Source organism: Artibeus jamaicensis, unplaced genomic scaffold, assembly GCF_021234435.1.
Source record: "Artibeus jamaicensis isolate MK-2021 breed Jamaican fruit bat unplaced genomic scaffold, CSHL_Jam_final contig_240, whole genome shotgun sequence".
NCBI lineage: Eukaryota > Metazoa > Chordata > Mammalia > Chiroptera > Phyllostomidae > Artibeus > Artibeus jamaicensis.
In genome coordinates this window covers 4,078,836-4,097,690 of record NW_026521506.1, presented here as the reverse complement: position 1 = coordinate 4,097,690, position 18,855 = coordinate 4,078,836, and the positions used below count along the sequence as shown (strand labels likewise).

General features: G+C 38.0%; 1 protein-coding gene and 1 pseudogene across 5 annotated transcripts in view; one reads left to right on the top strand and one right to left on the bottom strand.

Moving 5' to 3' along the window:
* Nucleotides 1-8,163: 8,163 nt before the first annotated feature.
* The window catches only part of XIAP (X-linked inhibitor of apoptosis), a 33,368-nt gene continuing 22,676 nt past the window's right edge, over nucleotides 8,164-18,855 (bottom strand). For all 5 annotated transcript variants that reach the window (XM_053662332.1, XM_037154132.2, XM_037154131.2 and 2 more), the window contains 5 exons: nucleotides 18,565-18,664; nucleotides 18,027-18,105; nucleotides 17,375-17,417; nucleotides 13,450-13,650; nucleotides 8,164-9,086 (listed from right to left, as the gene is read on the bottom strand). In XM_053662332.1, the coding sequence (XP_053518307.1) occupies nucleotides 8,893-9,086; nucleotides 13,450-13,650; nucleotides 17,375-17,417; nucleotides 18,027-18,105; nucleotides 18,565-18,664 (617 nt within the window). In that variant the 3' untranslated portion in view covers nucleotides 8,164-8,892. The remainder of the gene's footprint in view (nucleotides 9,087-13,449; nucleotides 13,651-17,374; nucleotides 17,418-18,026; nucleotides 18,106-18,564; nucleotides 18,665-18,855) is intronic.
* On the top strand, nucleotides 11,394-11,631 carry LOC119055849 (small EDRK-rich factor 2-like; annotated as a pseudogene).

The window sequence follows — 18,855 nt, the reverse complement described above, 5'->3', positions numbered from 1 at the left end:
AACTGATTGTTGTTTCACTAGCAGGAATCTTCAAATAGTTCATCCTTTTTCTCTTTAGAAATTACATTTTATTGATTATGCAATTACAATTGTCCCAATTTTCTCCCTTTGAACCCCTCTATCCAGCATCCCCCATTTTCTCAGGCAAATCGCCCACCATTATTCATGTCCACAGGTCATGTGTACAAGTTCTTTGGCTACTCCATTTCCTATACTGTACTTTACAGTCCCATGGCTATTCTGTAACTACCTATTTGTATTTCTTGCGGGAACTATCCTGTAGGTAGCTAACTGCTTTTCAGATTCTCTCTTTAGCCTTTGGCATTTTAATTATAATGTGCCTTGGAATGGGTCTCTTTGCATCTACCTTGTTTGGAACTCTGTGCTTCCTGGACTTGCATGTCTATTTCCTTCACCAAATTACAGAATTTTTCTTTCATTATTTTTTCAAATAGATTGCCAATTTCTTATTCTCTTCTCCTTCTGGCACCCATATGATGCAAATGTTGAAATGTCTTAAGTTGTCCCAGAGGCTGCTTACACTATCCTCTTTTTTTTGGATTCTTGTTTCTTCTTCTTGTGTTCATTGCTTGTTTTTTGGTTCCTTATGTTGCAAATCATCAATTTGATTCTTGGCTTCATCCCCTCTACTGTTGTTTCCCTGTAAATTGGTCTTTATTATAACTAGTGTATCCTTTGTTTCTGACTTGATCTTATTTATGTTGCTGAGGTCCTAAGTTCCTTGAGCATCCTTAATAACCAGTATTTTTAATTCTGCATCTGATAGATTGCTTATCTCCATTTTGTTTAGTTTTTTTTTTCCCCTGGAATTTTGATCTGTTCTTTCATTCGAGCCATGTTTCTTTGTCTCCACATTTGGCTGCCTCCTGTGTCTGTTTCTATGCATTATGTAGAGCTGCTTTGACTCCCTGTCTTGGTAGTGTGGCCTAATGTCGTAGGTGTCCTGTAGGGTCCAGTGGCACAGCCTCCCCATCACCCAAGATGGATGCTTGAGGTGCGCCCTTTGTGTGGGCTGAAGACACCCTCCTCTTGTAGTTGAGCTTTGATTGCTATTGGCAGGTCAATGGGAGGGACATACCCAGGCCAGTCAGCTGCAAGGACTGGCTGTGACCACTGTCCACCACCCCCTGCCCTCTGTGAAGGATCAGCTGTGCAGAGACAAGGTGGGGGCATTCCGACCTGGTCTGTTATCTGTCCACTGGGCACACTGGCCCTGGGGTTTCCTGGGTGGTGCAGGACAAGTTCAGTCCCAACCTGTATTTTGCCCGGGGCCACTCTGCCTGAGCTATAAGGCAATCTGAAATGATGGCTACTCATGCTGGGTTTGGAGATTTCCAGGCAAAGCCAAGCTGTGAATCTAGGCTGACTGCTGGTAGTGTGGGTCTGGGGCTCACTGAGGCCAGCTGTTGCTTGTTTGAGAGGATTTAGGAAGCTGTGAAGCATAAGCCAAGACCAGCCATTCATATGGAAAAGCACCTTGAGTGGGCCCTTAATTTGGGTGGGATGGAGTCATGGGGATCTGCAGAGTGGGAGCGTCAGCCAGGTTGATGGAATCTCAGACATGGCACCAGCCTGCTGGCTCTATGGCTCTGTCTGGGAAGGGTTCAGAAAACAGACAATGGCCTCTACTTGCCCGTCTGGGAGAGCGCCCTCACCTCCTGCCTTGATGCCTGACATTTCAGTTCTCCCACTATATGCCACTGGTGCCTTTCAAGCTGCTACCCTGGTGCTGGAGCTCAGAGGGACTGAGTCTGAGTAAGTCCGTGTGTGGGTTCAAGAACTTCTTGGGACTCCACCAATTTCTTCCACTGACTCAATCCCTACTGGTTTTTGCAGCCAGAAGTTGTGGGGACTTATTTTCCTAGCACTAAACCCTGGGACTCCTCATTGCCTAGATATCCCTCCCCAATTTTTATCCACTACACATGGATGCGGGATCAGCCTGGTCTGCATCTGTGCCCATCCTACCAGTCTAGATGAATGTGGTTCCTTTAATTCCGTAGTTGTCAGACTTCCATTGAACTTGAGTTCTGGGGGTTCTGAATAATGGTTGTTTTATATTTTAGCTGTAATTTGATGTGGTTGTGTGAGAAGGAAAGCTGGGTTTACCTATGCCACCATCTTGAATGTAAGTTCAAATAGTTACCCTTTCATTGCTTGACTGGAGTATGACAATGAGCAATGTGGGGCTATTCTGAACTTAGTAGCAGTGAAAGGTCTGAAGATTGATTTTTGTTACAAAATACAGAGTATTGTATGCAAGATAGTTTGCTGAAAAGTAGACTCAGATGGGGTCTTCAGTATGCTTTATTTTATGCTTCATGTTTTGGTAGCAGAACAGATAGACTGGATAAGCATTGAGTTACAAGGACAGAAAGTTGACCATGACAATCATCTCCAGAGAGTGATTTAATTTACAGGTTTCAGCCATTTATCTGTGGATTCAGACCCCATACCACATTCCACTGGTTTTCAAACTTTAGCCTGCATCAAAACCTCCTAGAGTAAAAAACAGTTGCACGGTTATATTGTTTTTGGTTTAAAAAAAAAAGATTTTATCTATCTTTAGAGGGGAGAGGAGGGTTAAGGAGAGAGGGACAGAAATATCAATGTATCATTGTCTCTCATGTGTCCCTTGCTGGGAACTGGCCTGCAACCCAGGCATGTGCCCTGATTGGGAATCGAACTGTGATCCTTTGGTTTGCAGGCCCACACTTAATCCACTGAGCTACGCCAGCCAGGGCATTTTTTAAAAAGATTTTGTTTGTTTATTTTTAGAGAGAGGGTAAGGGAAGGAGAAAGAGGGACTACAATGAGGTAGAGAGAAAGTGGTTGCCTCTTGTGCACCCCCCACTGGGGACCTGGCCTGCAACCTGCATGTGCCCTCACTGGGAATCAAATTGTGCCCCTTTGCTTCTCAGCCCTCCCTCAATCCACTGAGCTATGCCAGCCAGGGCACACCCTAGTTTCTCATTCAGCAAGTCTGAGATGGGGCCCAATGATTTGCATGCTTAACAAATTCCCAACTGATGCAGATGCTGCTAGTCCCCAGACTGTACTTTGAGAACCAACCACTAAGTATCCTTACACCATTCAGTTCTAACTTTTAATAAGTACATATAATTCTACAATCTTATAAGGAACTAAAATGAAATAGTGAGAAGACAGTTTCAAAAATAATATCGATTTTGAGGAGGTATATTTACCTCAATAAAAGGAATACAGATGACTTTAGTTCTTTAAATGTCCATCTAAATTCAGTTATATTGTGAGTTGAAATTCACATATATGTAAAAAAACCCTTCTAATCTGGTATAGGTACATAAGGTAATTCAGGGAAAATGACATATCTAGGATTTGCTTTTGAGTATGCCAGCAATAAAAGGGAGGGGGTCCTAAGGGAAACAATATTGGCAAAAGATTGACATTTGTTGGAGCTGAATGATGAGTATCATGGGATTTATTACACTTTCTACTTTTGTGTTAGAAAATTTCTGTGAGAAAGCTCTGAAAATTCACATCTTTATCGATATTCATTGAAAATGTAGTTGACATGTAAGAAGAAATGTGAACTGCATTTGAAACAAGGTCCTTACGATAACCCCAGAAACAGTGATAACATAGTCACTGTAGAGCCTAGACCTGAAATGCAGCTCCTGATCTAAATTCCCATGGTGGGCAGAAATAGTTAGGACAAGTAGCTACCTGAAATACCTACATCTAAACTCTCTGCCTTTAGGGATCCTTTATCCCCCCTCCCTTTTTATGCTATCAGATTGCTTGCAGCTTCTGAAAGTCTCTGGGTCACTCACTGCAAACCACACCCACATAAACCCTTCTCTGCCATCTGCCTCAAAGGGGCAGTGGCTTTTAGGTCCCCTGCTTGTTCAAACTTTGTTATGGTGACTATACTGTCTTGGGATAACCAAGCCAATTTTTGTGGGGAGGGGAGAGTTAATTATGATTCATATTTTAATGCATTTAAAAAATCAACTTTTCGCCCTGGCTGGTGTAGCTCAGTGGATTGAGTGTGGGCCTGTGAATCAAAGGATCGCGGTTCAATTCCCAGTCAGGGCACATGCCTGGGTTGCAGGCCAGTTCCCAGCAGATGAATGAGAGGCAACCGTACATTGATATTTCTCTCCCTCTCTCCTTCCCTCCCTTCCCCTCTAAAGATAAATAAATAAACTTTAAAAAAATCAACTTTTCATGCACTTACAGAATTCTGTTCCAACAAATGTCAATTCAGCTCCATTGAATGATTTCTTGGAGCTGAATGGATGTCTTCTTTAAAAAAATGATGACTTGTTGTGTACCTTAATACCTGGCTGAATGGCATAAGGTATATTAAGAAGGTTACATTTTAGTATTTTTAGGAAGGCAAGTCTTTTTTTTTTGTGGAAAAGTACAACATATTACAAAGTAGTAAGATAACATTTTAAAGAATAGTACTTTATTGAATATGTCTTATTCACAGAAAAATAAGCTTTAATCTATGACTGCCAAATTATGCAGTGGAAAGTAATTTTCTTAGTTTTCCATACTGATGGAAAGATTTCTACTAAATGAAAAAAAAAAGCCATAAAATTGTATTCACAAATATAGTACTCTATCTCAAAACATTTCACACAATTATTCACAACACTAATACAATGACATATCAATCAACCATTCATTCTCTCAGGTTAGATAAAGTAAAACAGCAATGAAAAACCACAAAATCTAACAAAAATTGCATACAAGCCTTTGTTACATCCAATCAAAAATGCAAATTTGTAACTAAGCACAGACACAATGACAATATATACTTATATAGTAATTTTAAATGTTACATTAGTGATACACACTACGAATGCAGTAAATGCAAAATCTATACACATATCTGCAAACTTTAGACTTCAAAATAGATTCTTACCACCAAACATTAATGTAGTATTACAATTTGAAGATATATGTATTTAAGATTGTCCTATTGTATTAGCTATAAAGTGTCATTTAATATGTAGTGAAAGTTATGGTATAAAAGAAAAAATAGTTGAAAAATAAACTTTTCAGACCTCTCAGGAGAAGTAGCTTGTAGTTTTTCACCTTCGAACTAAGTCCCAGTCTGGACTGCCACTAATTAGCTATATAGCTTTGAACAAATCACTTCCCTTTTGAGCCTCGGTTACCTCATCTGTAAAATGAGGGGGATGAATTAGATGCTCTCTAAGGTCACTTCTAGCTTTGATACCCTATGATTCTATTATGCTGCCAGTGAAATTCACATTGTGCTGAGTATATGACTCAAATTGAAACTGATTATGAAGGTGGGAATAAGCCAATTGTTTCTATTAGGAAAGCTCAACTAAATTTGAGAATTTTAAAAAGTTTTAAACAAAAATTTAAATATTTTTAAGGACATAACCTATTTATTTATTGTAGTTTACATGTTAACTATGAGGAACACCAAAAAAGATAAGTAAGAGTCACTGAGAGTTATCTACATTTTAGCCAATATTTCCAGAGTCAAGGCAAACTGGAAGGGTAACGAGAGTATTAGGAAGGGGACTAGTATTTATGGCAGGTATTTCACATACCTGATCTTGAACTCTCACAAATGTAAGATAGGCATTAATCTCATTTCACAGATGAAGAAATGGCTTTCTTTTTTAAAAAGCAGACTTCATGAAAAATAACCACACCTGTCCAATATTCCTCCCGTTTTCTTGTTTCTCTAATGGAAATGATACACAACCAATCCCATTTCTCCCACCCCTTCACCCTCTCCTTCCATATTCAACATCTGAATAACCAGGAAATAAAATAATTTGGATCTAAAGGGTACAATACATGCAAATAATGCTGTGGTGGTAGTCTCCCATTCAGAGAGTTCAAAATATCAATTTAATCCACTAAAATGAAAAGAAGAAAAACTATCAAAGTTTAAATATTAGAAAAACACAGAAGATCATAATACAAAGGGCCACATCACATTATATACACTTACGACACTTACCCCACCTCATCTTAGACCCTAACCAAAGGGGGGGGGGGGAAGCAATACCACACACACATAAAAACAAATCTAGCAAAAAAGGTGATATAAAGCCATTAATAAACTGGAATTTATAAACACTAACCCCATTTCTCAAAAATTAAGATAAAGCTTCTGATAACATACCAAATTGTTATGAATAAAGATAACTATTACAAATAACCTGACTCTTCACATGACTAAATGTAGTAAAATAGGTGGTGACTTTGAAATGTTCATACACACAAAAAAATATCTACATGTAGATAATGAAAACTACTCTGAGAAGGGGAAGCAGAGGTTTGGATCTGCTTATACTCTTGACCTTGCAAGTCATCATTTCTTGTGTGTTAGATAGGGAGAATCCAGTGCTTTTTAAAGTGGGAACACAAGCATTGGTTAAGTCTTAAAAATTTGGTTAAAAGGTGGAGTGCTGAGTGATTTAAGAACCTGAAGCAACAGCATTTCTAAACAATTCTTAAAATAAACTTGTTAGTCACATCAGCTTCATGCATTAAATTTCACAAGTCATGGGGAGAAAAAAAGGTCTTGCTTAATTCTAAACACATAAGTTTTAAAATAAGAGTTTTAATGAACTGAGGCCCCCAGAATGGGAAAAGCCTTATGTTAAAACAGTTCGGTCCTTAGCCAACAACTACACTGAACTAACTACCTCACTTGTAGCTGATGTGTCCTGGAAAACACATTTTTAAAAACTTTTAACACTTTCCTCCCCTTGCAATTTCAATGTAAAGCTTAAACTAGACATGCAAATTTTAACTTAATAAATATATAATAGTAAAACAAATCAGGGCAATCGTTATTTTAAAAATCCTCATTTAAATTTGCAATGCTTTAAATGAATATCACTTAAAGTAATAATCAACAGAGGTTAAGAGAACATGACAATACTCTTTCTCTTAGAAAATACAACAATAATTATAATTTTTAAGTCTTAAACTTTTCTCTGCAGTAAAATGCTTCACTCATCTTTACAAGAACAGGTGGTTGTGAGAATCTTGTAAAGCCTGGGTGAGCCCTGGCTAGCATGGCTCAGTGGACTGAGTGCCAGCCTGTGAACAAAAAGGTCACCAGTTCAATTCCCAGTCAGGGCACATGCCTGGGTTGCAGGCCAGGTCCCCAGTAGGGGGCACTCGAGAGGCAACCACACATCAATGTTTCTTTCCTTCTCTTTCTCCCTCCCTTCCCCTCTCTAAAACAACAACAACAACAACAAAAAAACAAAAAAACCCTAATCTTTAAAAAAAGCCTGGGTGGGTATTCTATGAAGGATTTTTAAACTTTTTAATCTATATTGATTCTTATTCAAGTTTTATTTTGTCTTTAGTATTTAAACAAATACTCTTCTTTCCTTGTCAATAGGTTATAATTTCCGAGAGGTTTTTAAGGATCTTGAGAAAACATTTATTTCAGAGTTATCTACTACTATCACTAGTCAAGAAAACAAAAAATGTTAAGTAGAGGACAGACATGACATTTTGTCTTATATACATCTTAATCATCCTAACAGCAAAAACTCACACGAAACTTTACAATACAAGATTATGAAAATCTCAACATGGAAAGCTTTCACTACAACTACAAGCAGTGTATAAACATGCTTCTACTTTTACCTACGTAAGCTGACAGATGTTTAAAATACTGGGTTAACAAACATCTTTTAGTAAAGTGACTTAGGCAGGCTTAAACTAGCAAGGATTAAGGATGAATCCTTACTAATTAATTGGAAGATCTGAGACATATTTTATATTTCATTTTACAAAATCAGGAATATTTATTTTGAAACAAGAGAAGAAGACATGGTCTACCTGTCAGAAAACTACCACTCAGAAATATTTTTCATCCACAAAGCAGGACAAACATAAAGACATTTAAATTTCACATTGGTACCAAAAAAGGTTAACTGTCCTGCCCTCTTGGATTAGAAAAACTAAAGCTGAGCATTAAGTAGTTTTGCAGGCATTTGAACATGCCTAAGCCTTTAAATCAGTAAAATACTTTCTAAAAATTCTGATTACAAAAGTAACACATACTTACAAAAATTCAAACAGAACAAAATGAAAAGTAGAAAGCGAAAGGCCCCTATAAAGCCCCTCTGGGACCCACCCCCCCACCCCCTCAAGAGAACCCACATTTAACAGTTTGGTACCTATCTTTTCTAATCGTTTGTTCTCTACATATATAAAATGCACATAACCTTCATTTGGCTCATTCAATACACGTAGGCTAGATGGCATTGTATCATCAAATACCCTTTTAACAATGGCAAAATCACTGTGTAAAGTCATCCACCAAAGTATGTATAATTTTAAAAGAAAATAGACAAAATAAATCTAAAGCATAAAGACTAGCATCTAAAAATAATGTCTATCTTTCCACCACTGTGGAACGATTCACTCCTTTTTCCACATAAAACAAATTATGTGATTGGAGAGATCAACTCCAATCTCCACTTTTACAAATAACACTCCACCTGCTAGGCCTATCTGAAAAAAAAAAAAAAAGAAAAAAAAAAAGAAAAATTTAGTTGATTCACTTACACTTAAAAGGTAGTCAGTGTACCACAAATACACATTGTGATCAGTTACAATATGATGCTTCTTAGTCTAGGGTTTCAATTAATAATAGAAAAAAAAAGAGGATAGATAATATAGCGAATATCCTGAAAATCCAGAAATTCAAATTTTAGATCGCCAACTATAACACTGACTGCAGTTTACAATTTTTCTTCTTGGGAGCAAATGCTAATGAATTCAATGCTGATTACTTAAATTTGGTTCACATCACACATTCAATCAGAGTAGTAAGAACATAATACATCTACTATAGTTAGATTAAGACATAAAAATTTTTTGCTTGAAAGTAATGACTGTGTAGCACATGGGACATTTATCAACTGCTTCAGCACATTGTTTACAAGTGACCAGATGTCCACAAGGAATAAACACGACAGCAATATTTCTATCCATGCAGATTTTGCAAAGCTTCTCCTCTTGCAGGAGCCTTAGCTGCTCTTCAGTACTAATCTCTGTACAAAGAGAAAAGAAATTAGTTAATTGTAGACTTTCTTACTTGTTTAAATTCACTGAAACAATTTGAACCCCTACTATGTGGCAGACACTAATCAAGTACTGGGAGACAGGATGACACACATGGCATCTGCTCTTAAGAAGTCTGAATGCTAGTGGGAGAGAAGGAGGTGAGCTGAGGCAATGAAGGTAAGCACACAATGCACAGTGGTAAGTGTTCTAATAATGATACGTACACCAAGTGCTCGGGGACAAGATGAAAGAACAAGTTCTTCTGTTCAGACTAGTTGGGGAAAGATTCATGGCTTGGCAGCTGCTGGATAGAGTATCAGGGGAGCAGGGAAGTGGAGGAATAACATTTAAACTGACCAGCAATTTGCCAGGCAGACAAGCAAGGGTTAGGTAAAAGTAGTGCCGCACAAAAGGGCATGGCTTATTCCAGAAATGGAGGGATAGATTGGAGGGACACTTCTGAAGTGGGACAAGTAGGATTTGGCAATTGACTGGATGTGAGGGATGAGAAAGAAACAAGAAATACAGTTGATTTTAATATTTCTAGTGTGGCTGACAAAGGGATAGTGATGCCAATAGGAAATATCAAAGGAGGTACAGGTCTGGGCTGTTCAAGATATTTTTGAGGTGTTTGCAGGGCATGTAGATAAAAATGTCCAGTAGGCAACTGGAGAGTCAAATCTTGAGGTCAAGCAGGAATCAGCATTACAGATAGAGATTTGGGTGTCTTTAGCATATGGATGATACTGAACTACTTGCTTATTAATTCAGCCTTTCCCAAACTAGGTTCTGTGAAATGTTAACAAATATGCCACAAAAACCATGTTTTGTGGTCTTATATAACTGTAATGACAAAAATCAACAGCAGCAGCAGTTAACAGTAATGTAACACTTACTACCACATGCCAGGCACTATTCCAAACGCATTACATACTTTAACAATCTTTGTAATCACTGTACACCAGTGATTTCTAAAGCTGGCTTCACATGAGAATTACCTGGGGCATTTGTAACAGTAGATTCCTAGGCCCCATTCCCAAATCTAAAACATTTGGGGTTGAGCCCACTGGCATTTGGAAACCACTGCTTTCAAGTTTAGGGCCAAATAATGTAGTATTATGTCCCCTCTTAGAAACTTGTAATGCGTAATGCATTTCCTTCTTTAATAATAGAGCTCCTTTTTCATGGCATGCCTTTTAAACTCCTAGGGAACACTACCATGAAAAGAGGTTTGGGAAACAGTGGTTTAATTTTATTCAACCAATACTTACTGAACACCTAAATAGGTCTGGGCACTAGAGATACAACCATTACAAATAGAGACTTCAGTCCCCAGATCATTCACAGACAAGTAAGGGACACAAGTAGCCAGGAAATTATAGTACAGTGTGATGATAAAGGTAGAGTGTGTTAGGAAGAACACAAGAAGGGTGTAAGTGTGTGTATGTATGAACACATAAGGAAAAGCCTCCTAGAGGAATAAACTAGAAAGAGGTAGAAGGCCTTGGGGGACAGGGGAGCGGGAGAAGGGCATTCTAGGTAGAGGAAACAGCATGAGTAGGCTCCAAGAGGAGAGACAGAATAGGGCTAACATGTCCACACGGAAGGCTCGGGAACAGAATTTGAAGGGGAAACAGCATGAAATGAGGCTATAGAACAGGTTAGGAGGAGCCTGATCCTGAGGTATTCGGCAACCCATGTAAAGGAGTCTGTACTCGATTCTCAGGGCCCTAGGAGCCAGTGAAGGGTTTTAACCCAGAGAGGTATGTTCAGATTTGTGCTTCAGAAAAGTTTCCCTGACTAGGGGTGTAAGAAAGGATTGTTTATCTCCTGTTTCTTAAAAGGCAACCTCCTGGGCATACTGAAAACTAAAGGCCCAAACATGGAACTTACCAGACACAAGAACATAAAACACCTACGCTCAAGAAGCTTGTCTAATGGACAGTAATAAAAAGCAAAGCAGTTCCAAAATAATGCTACAAGCGCTCTAAGAGTACTGAGTAGAGAAGTGGGAGCTCTGAACTCTGCTATGGATCCTGGGGAAAACTTCAAAGACATGACCTCTGTGCTGAGCCTTGAAGGATGAGTTAGTTTACAAGATGGATTTTGGGAATGGGGGGAGGGCAGTGGGGGGATGAAACTAGGTATAAAGACAGGGAAAAGGCATTCAAGACAAAGGAAACAAGTAAAGGGACAGCATTATAAACTGACTTACATCATATAACAGCAAGAATGAAATGCATATTCTTGCTACTGTGACAACCAGTGATAAGCAGCCTGAGTTCAACCAGAATATGAAAGAGCAAAGTCACTTGGTTAAGGAAAAGCACTGAGATGACAGGCTTTCTGCTGCCACTCAGAAGCAAAGGGTCTTGGAGATCAGGCAGCAGAAGCACAAAAAAAGCAAATGAGGAGGAACCCAAGCAGCTTGGTGGCTTGGTGTCCAACCCTCCTGCCCTTTACCTATGTGTCTGGAACCAGTCTCACCATGTTCAAGTTCCCTCCTGTAGTGCTCCAAGGTCCCAGCACTGATGGCATTCCCTTTGCCTTGAGTCTATACTGGGTCTCTTTTGTCTTCCTTCCCCCCAGATAGCTTCTGTTCCCATGAACCTTTCCTGGGGGATGAAGAGATTACCCCTCCCAAGTGTGTTTTAGTTCTGTGGGGTTTACCCCAAAGTATTAAAAGTAGCTTTGTAGTTTAAAAAAGGGAGGAAAACAATAAAGTAATTTATACATTACTTTTGGATGTGATGCTACAGTGAGTAGAAAAGAACAATGGGCCAGATACCTAGAGTAGTTGGTTTTAGAGAGACAGACAAGCAGAAGGCTGAGTGCCCAGGGCTGGCAGGATGGGGAATGGGGAGTTGCTGTTTAATGGGCACAGACTTTCAGTTCTGTAGATGAAAAGGATTCTGGACACTGGGTGCACATTAGTGAACGTACTTAACACTACTGACCCATAACTTAAAAATGGTTCAGATGGTCAATTTTGTTATGTGCATTGTACCATAACTTTTTTAATTAAAAAAAGTAACATTGGACCAGAAGTCCAGAAACCTGAATTTCACTCCCAACTATCTGAGTGATCTTGGGCAACAGCACACCTGCACTTCAGTTTTCTCACTGAAGTAATGAAAGTTATATAATCTTGCCCTGGCCGGTGTAGCTCAGTGGACTGAGAGCAGGCTGTGAACCAAAGGGTCGCTGGTTCGATTCCCAGTCAGGGCACATGCCTGGGTTGCAGGCCAAGTCCCCCAGTGGGGGTCACATGAGAGGCAACCACACGTTGATGTTTCTCTCCTTCTCTTTCTCCCTCCCTTCCTCTCTCTCTAAGAATAAATAAATATTAAAAAAAAGAAAGTTATATAATCTTTAAGGTTTCTCTTGATTCTGATTGTTTGAGATTTCTTACATAGACCACAATGGAATGAAATGTCATGCCTACCAAATGCTGATATCAACTCTACTTTTTTCAGCATTGCGTGGAGCCCTTTACTTGAGATGGTGATGCTCTGGGCACAGATTCCCCACCCACCCCCTTGATTAACAGTTTACCTCTGGTAATACTTCACCCTAGCCTTAACTGTTCATTTCATTTAAGTGTGATCATATTATGTTATGGACTAAATGTCTGTCTCCCCAAAACTCTTACTTTGAAGCCCTAACACCCAATGTACTTGGAGACAGGGCCTTTGGGAGCTAATTAGATTTAGATGAGGTCATGCGGGTGGGGCTCCAGGATGGGATCGATGTCCTTAAAAAAAAAAAAGGCAAGAGAAGCCAGAGCATTCTCTTTCGGCCATGTGAGGACACAGAGAAGGCAGAGGCAGCCATCTGCAAGCCTGGAAGGCGTTCTCATCGTGGACCATATCTGCCTGCATCTAGATCTTGGACTTCCCAGCCTCCAGATCCATGAGAAATAAGTATCTTCTGTTTAATCCCACCTGTCTATGGTGTTCTGTCCATCGGTCCAAGCAGACTCACACACAATATTAAAGTTTTTAAAAAAGTCCTTATTTGTTAGATACTTATTGAAGTATTCAAGGTAAATGATATATAGGAAGTCTAGGATTTACTGTGAAATACTATAGCAGTAAAAAAAAAAAATTGGGGGAAGATATGAAACGAAATTTGAAAAGGGCTAAGAATTACCAAAGCTGGTTGATGGGTACATTAGGGCTCATTACATTATCCTCTCCACTTTTGAAGATGTTTGATATTTTTCATAATAAAATGTTACAAAATGTTCATTCTAAGGGGGATGTGATAGGACGGAAATTAATGGGTCACAAAGTCATATAAGATACTATCCATAATGAGGCACTGATAGGGGTCTCTTGCCCGGCATACCTTTCTGCAAGGAAGTCTGACTTGATTCGTCTTGTGTGTTGTCTTTCTGCGCACTCACTAGATCTGCAACCAGAACCTCGAGTGATTTATAGTTGCTCCCAGATGTCTGAATTTTTTCTTCCATTATTTTCTTAATATCCCTGAAATTGAACCCCATTCGTATAGCTTCATGTACCATAGGATTCTGGAGGATTATATCATCTGAAATGAAAATTGGTGAGGAAGAAGAACACAGTTGAAACAATTATTTTCATTAACACAACTCAACACAAACTTTAGTTTAAAAAAATTAAGCAGCAAGAAACGCCCCCCCCCAACAAACCAAAGCTGCTCTGAACAGAAGATTTTGAAATATTTAGGCACTGAAGGATCACTTTCAGAATTTTACAATTGAAAATGGAGTATTTTGCAGCACTATGAATTGGGATTAGATGCTTTAAAGACTTAGTGAAATTAAACAGTGCAAGATAAAGTAAAACAGGTAAGAAAAGTATTAAATGCTTAAAAAATCTGAGCACTTTTCAAATCAGATGTTCTCATGAACAATCAACCTAAGGTACTTAAAGAGCAGATGTCTTCTTTACTGAGCCCCTAGCAATTATTTTGAAAATAAATAAAAATAACAGGAAATAGGGGGAACTCCAGGTGTGACTTTGAAAGTATCAGTTTCCTATTTCTCAGACTTAGTTTCTATAGATAAGGGGGGTGAACTAGATAAGGCAAGGAAGCAAACCAAAACTCACTTTTATGATGCTCAAAGTAGGATACAGTTATGTAAGAAAGTGCTAAAGAGGAAATTCATACCCACTCATTCATCAATTCCACTCTTGGGTATTAAAAATGATGTACATATCTACCAAAGACATACATAAGAATATTCATAGCAGCATTATTTATAACAGCCCCAAACTGGAAATTCAAACATCATCAGGCAAATGGCTCAGTCATTATGCTACATTCGAACACTACACAGCAAGAAAGAAGAATGAACTACTGCCATAGACAACACGATGAGTCTTATAGAGAGCAAAATGTCATCATAATGATGAACCAGAGACAAAACACAACATACTGTATGACTACATTTATAAGATGTTCAAATCTAATCTATGGCAACAGAAGTAAGAATATAACTTGGGGGTGCATATTGATCAGGACCTGTAGGGATTTGATTTTAAGAACAGTATGGTAACAAATATATTTTCTAAGTAGGGAAGTAACTTAAGAGTTGTGTTTAATAAAAATTCTGTCAGGAGGTTAGAGTACAAATAGAAGACCAGTTAAGAGACTGCACAATAGCCTGGATGAGAAAGAAGGGCAGGAACCAAGACAGAACCAGTCGATTAGACAATATTAGACAATATTAAAGAGGTGGAAATTATCAGACCTGGTAATTACTTAAATGTAGCGCGACGAAGGGAAACAAAGAGCTTATAATGACTCAAATTATGGGGCAACTTTGTAAATTGTGATACTTTTAACTAACACGGGGGGGGGGATTGAGCAGGGCTGAATTTGTCTAAGTGGTTTTCAAAAGAGAAGCTGAATTTGAACTGTTTTTGAGATTTCTAGATGGAGATGTCCAGAAGTCAGCTTCCCCCAGTTTTTCTTGCAGTTCCTTCTGTCCATCTGATTAGATATTGTTGGTTCCCTCATGTGATCTCTTCCCCCACTTTTTTTTCTTTTACAATCTCTCTTGATGCTTTCCCTACTACCACAATTTCACTGTCATTTGTATGAGTTCGAAGTTTTAACATTCACCTACTTGGATATCCTGCAGGTACCTGAAGGTCAACTTGCTGAAAACCAAAAGCAGGAACAACAGGATATCCACATGAAAGAGAATTAAATATGCTGCTACCTCATATTATTTACAAAAATTAACTCAAAATGGATCAAAGACCTGAATGTAAGAGCTAAAACCATAATAATCCTAGAGGAAAACATAGGTAACCCCGGATTGAGCAAGGGTTTCTTAGATATGACTTCAAAGCATAAGCAGCAGCAACAACAACAACAACAACAACAAAACCCAGATAAATTCGACTTCATCAAAATTAGAAACTTATATGCTTTAAAGAACACCAACAGGAAAGTGAAGACAACTTACAAGATGGGAGAAAATATTTGCAAATCATGTACCTGATAAGGGACTTACATATAGAGAGAACTAGAGTGTATAAAGAACTCTTACAATTCAATAAAAATACAAATTCCCCAACCAAAAAATGGGCAAAGGAGATGAACAGACATTTTTCCAAAGAAGACATACAAATGGCCACTAAGCAGGTGAAAAATGTCCAACATCATTAGCCACCTGGGACACACACACACACACACACACACACACAATGAGATACCACTACACACCCACAGGATGGCTGTAATAAAAAGACAAATAATTCCAACTGTTCACAAGGACGTGGAGAAACAAACTGGAACCCTCATACATTGCTGGTGGGAATGTAGTTTACTGAAAGATTAAACATAAGAGTTATCATATGGCCCAGCAACTCCATCCCTAAAAATATACCTAAGAGAATTAAAAACATATGTCCACACAAAAACTTTTACATAAATGTTCATAGCAGCATCAGCTATGTCCACCAACTGACAAATAAACAAGATTATCCATACAAAGACAGTTTTCCACCATAAAAAAAGAAATACTCATATATGACTGCTACAAAATGGATGAACCTTGAGGCCATTATGATTCCATTTAATATGAAATAACCAGAATAGGCAAGCTCATACAGACAGAAATAGATTAGAGGTTGCTTGGGGCTGGGGATGTGGGGTGACTGCTAATGGGTATGGGATTTCTTGTTGGGGTTATGAAAATGTGCTGTAATTAAATAATAAGGATGGTTGCACAACCTTGTGAATATACTAAAAACATCAAAATCTATACTTTGTAATGGTAAAAATTTTGCTAAGTAAATGATCTTAATTAAAAAACATTAATCCCAAACCAAGAGTCTTATTAGTTATAAAAAGAATAGTATGCATTGTAAAGATGATTATCAAGAAATGTTATATAGACTCTTTGTTTCTGGATAACTTCAAAAATATAGGCTGGAATAAGTGATTTCTTAAACTCTTTTATTTATTCCCATTACAAAAGCCTTATGAAAGTGGCTCTTAAGCATATTTATAAATACATATAGTATTCTCTTGCTGTGAGTATAGAATGTGGGGAATCACCAGACACAGTCTAAATTAAACTTTCTACTATTTTTGAAACAAGATGCCTCAGTTGAGAAGGGCTGTAGTGTGATGTAGGATTCAGAAGAACTTGTTTACAGCCCTAGCTCCACCAATGATTTATAACCTAACTGTGAACGGGTCACTTAACCTCTCTGACTCTGTTTCTTCATCTGAAAAGTGGGGATAACAACATCTTCTTTGCCGAACATACTACCTTTCTCTGCCCACTTTCTGGTTTTTTAAAATGTCTATGATGAATAAATAATCTTTGTAATAAAATGTCTACCTCTCTGTGAAGTAGTAAGAGATACACAGTGCTCCTCTGTGAAGATGGGAAAGGCACAAAGATGGCATGGAATAAATAAAATGGCAGGTTAGGGCTGAGCATGATGATGGCACATGAGCAGAGCACTGGATTCATGACCCTCATTAACTAAAGAAGCCCCAGAAGTGGTGATGGGCAGGCAGCTTGTAGCTGCTCCTCCCAAGCCTGGAAAAGCTAACTGTCCAACCTCCATAGGAATGTTTTGTATATATAAATATCCCACTGAAATCTATAGGCACATCATTATTTCTTAAATTTATAGCAAATCTCATCTCAAACAAATACGCCTTGGTAAACCTGAAAGAATATGTTTACCTTTCTACCTTATAAATAACAAGTATAAGTTGGTAATGAAATTAAAAGTATATTTATTACAATAAGCATATTTACCAATTTTTTTAGTTAGCGATGGTGTTTTCTCATCATTTCTTCCCTAAAATAGAAATATAAATTGTAAGCTAAAAATTCTTTTTGGTAGAAGGCAAATTACTTACTTTGAAAAGTTACAGTAATCACTAATTAAAAATTGGCTTTATTCCAACTCAACATATTAATATACACAAGGGGTACAGCCCAATGAAGCTAGAAGGAAGTTAAAAGGTCATCTAACCCAACCCATTCACTTTACAGATAAGAAGCTGACATTCAGGGAGTTTAAACAACTTGACTGAGGCAATATAGTTGATGGCAGAACCATAATGGTGACTGTGCTCTCCCAGAGTTGTACTCATAAGTAGTTTAAAACTATTTATGAGTACAAAACACAATGTACAAAAGTCAAATTCCAGAAGGCTGAGAGATTAAAGTGTTTTTGCTCTTCAAGCCCATTTTTGCCTGTAGTGATATTAAATCAGTTCACCCCAATCCCCTTTCGCCAATTTGCTTCAGGTTAAGAATAACAAGTACTTTTCAAGATCTCCCTTTTAAAGCTCACCATACATTATTAATTTAAAATACAACACTGTGAATTTTACACCGAGAAATCAGTGTAAAACAAATTACATAGTATCTGAAAATACATATTCTACAATATTTGACTTACCACAGACTCTTCAAGTAAGTGGGTTAAATGAATATTGTTTACATATTCTTGCCCCTTCTCCTCTAACAGATATTTACACCTAAACAAGAAGGTTCAACTTTAGTAGCTGGAAAATTAGCAAAGTGTATGATATCATCTCCATCATCTTAACTCCATTAACTTACTTATCAGTATTTCTAAGGAGCCACAAAATGCTCCCTTTGTTATGCTACTTATTGTGGGTTCTTTCATATCCATTGTAAAAAAGCCTACTTCCGACAACAACTAAAGTATACATTCCTAATCTGGTGTTTAGAAATGGAATCCTCTGAATATCATAAATACAATATACAAGTAAGTAATGAATGTTTTTGTCACCAGAGATGGTTTATGTGTTTTTTTTCCCTATAAAGTAGGTGACCCCATTTTTATAAACCTGGTGTGAATTGAATTTCAAGGCTTGGGAAGGCAAAAATAGTTGAGGTGAAAAGCTATTCAAGTCTTCCCACTACACATTGTCTAGCTTGGCTGTTACTGAATGAACATTTAAATACCTTACCCTGGAAACCACCTAGCGTGTTCTTCCCAAGGGTTTTCACTAGGCTTCCAATCACTTAGACCTCCTCCACAATGAAAGCACTTGACTCTATCACCTTCACCTAAGAAAACACAGAAGTAAAAATACATGTTATTTTATACAATTAGAAGCTTACACAAAAATACCCCTTTTTTAATGCCATGAAATTAAGCATTTCTAAGTTACGTAAAAATTTATAGGTTAAAAAGACATTCACCATGGGGGGGGGGTTTGGGGCCATGGAATCTAGCAAAAAAGAAAAGGAACTCATGG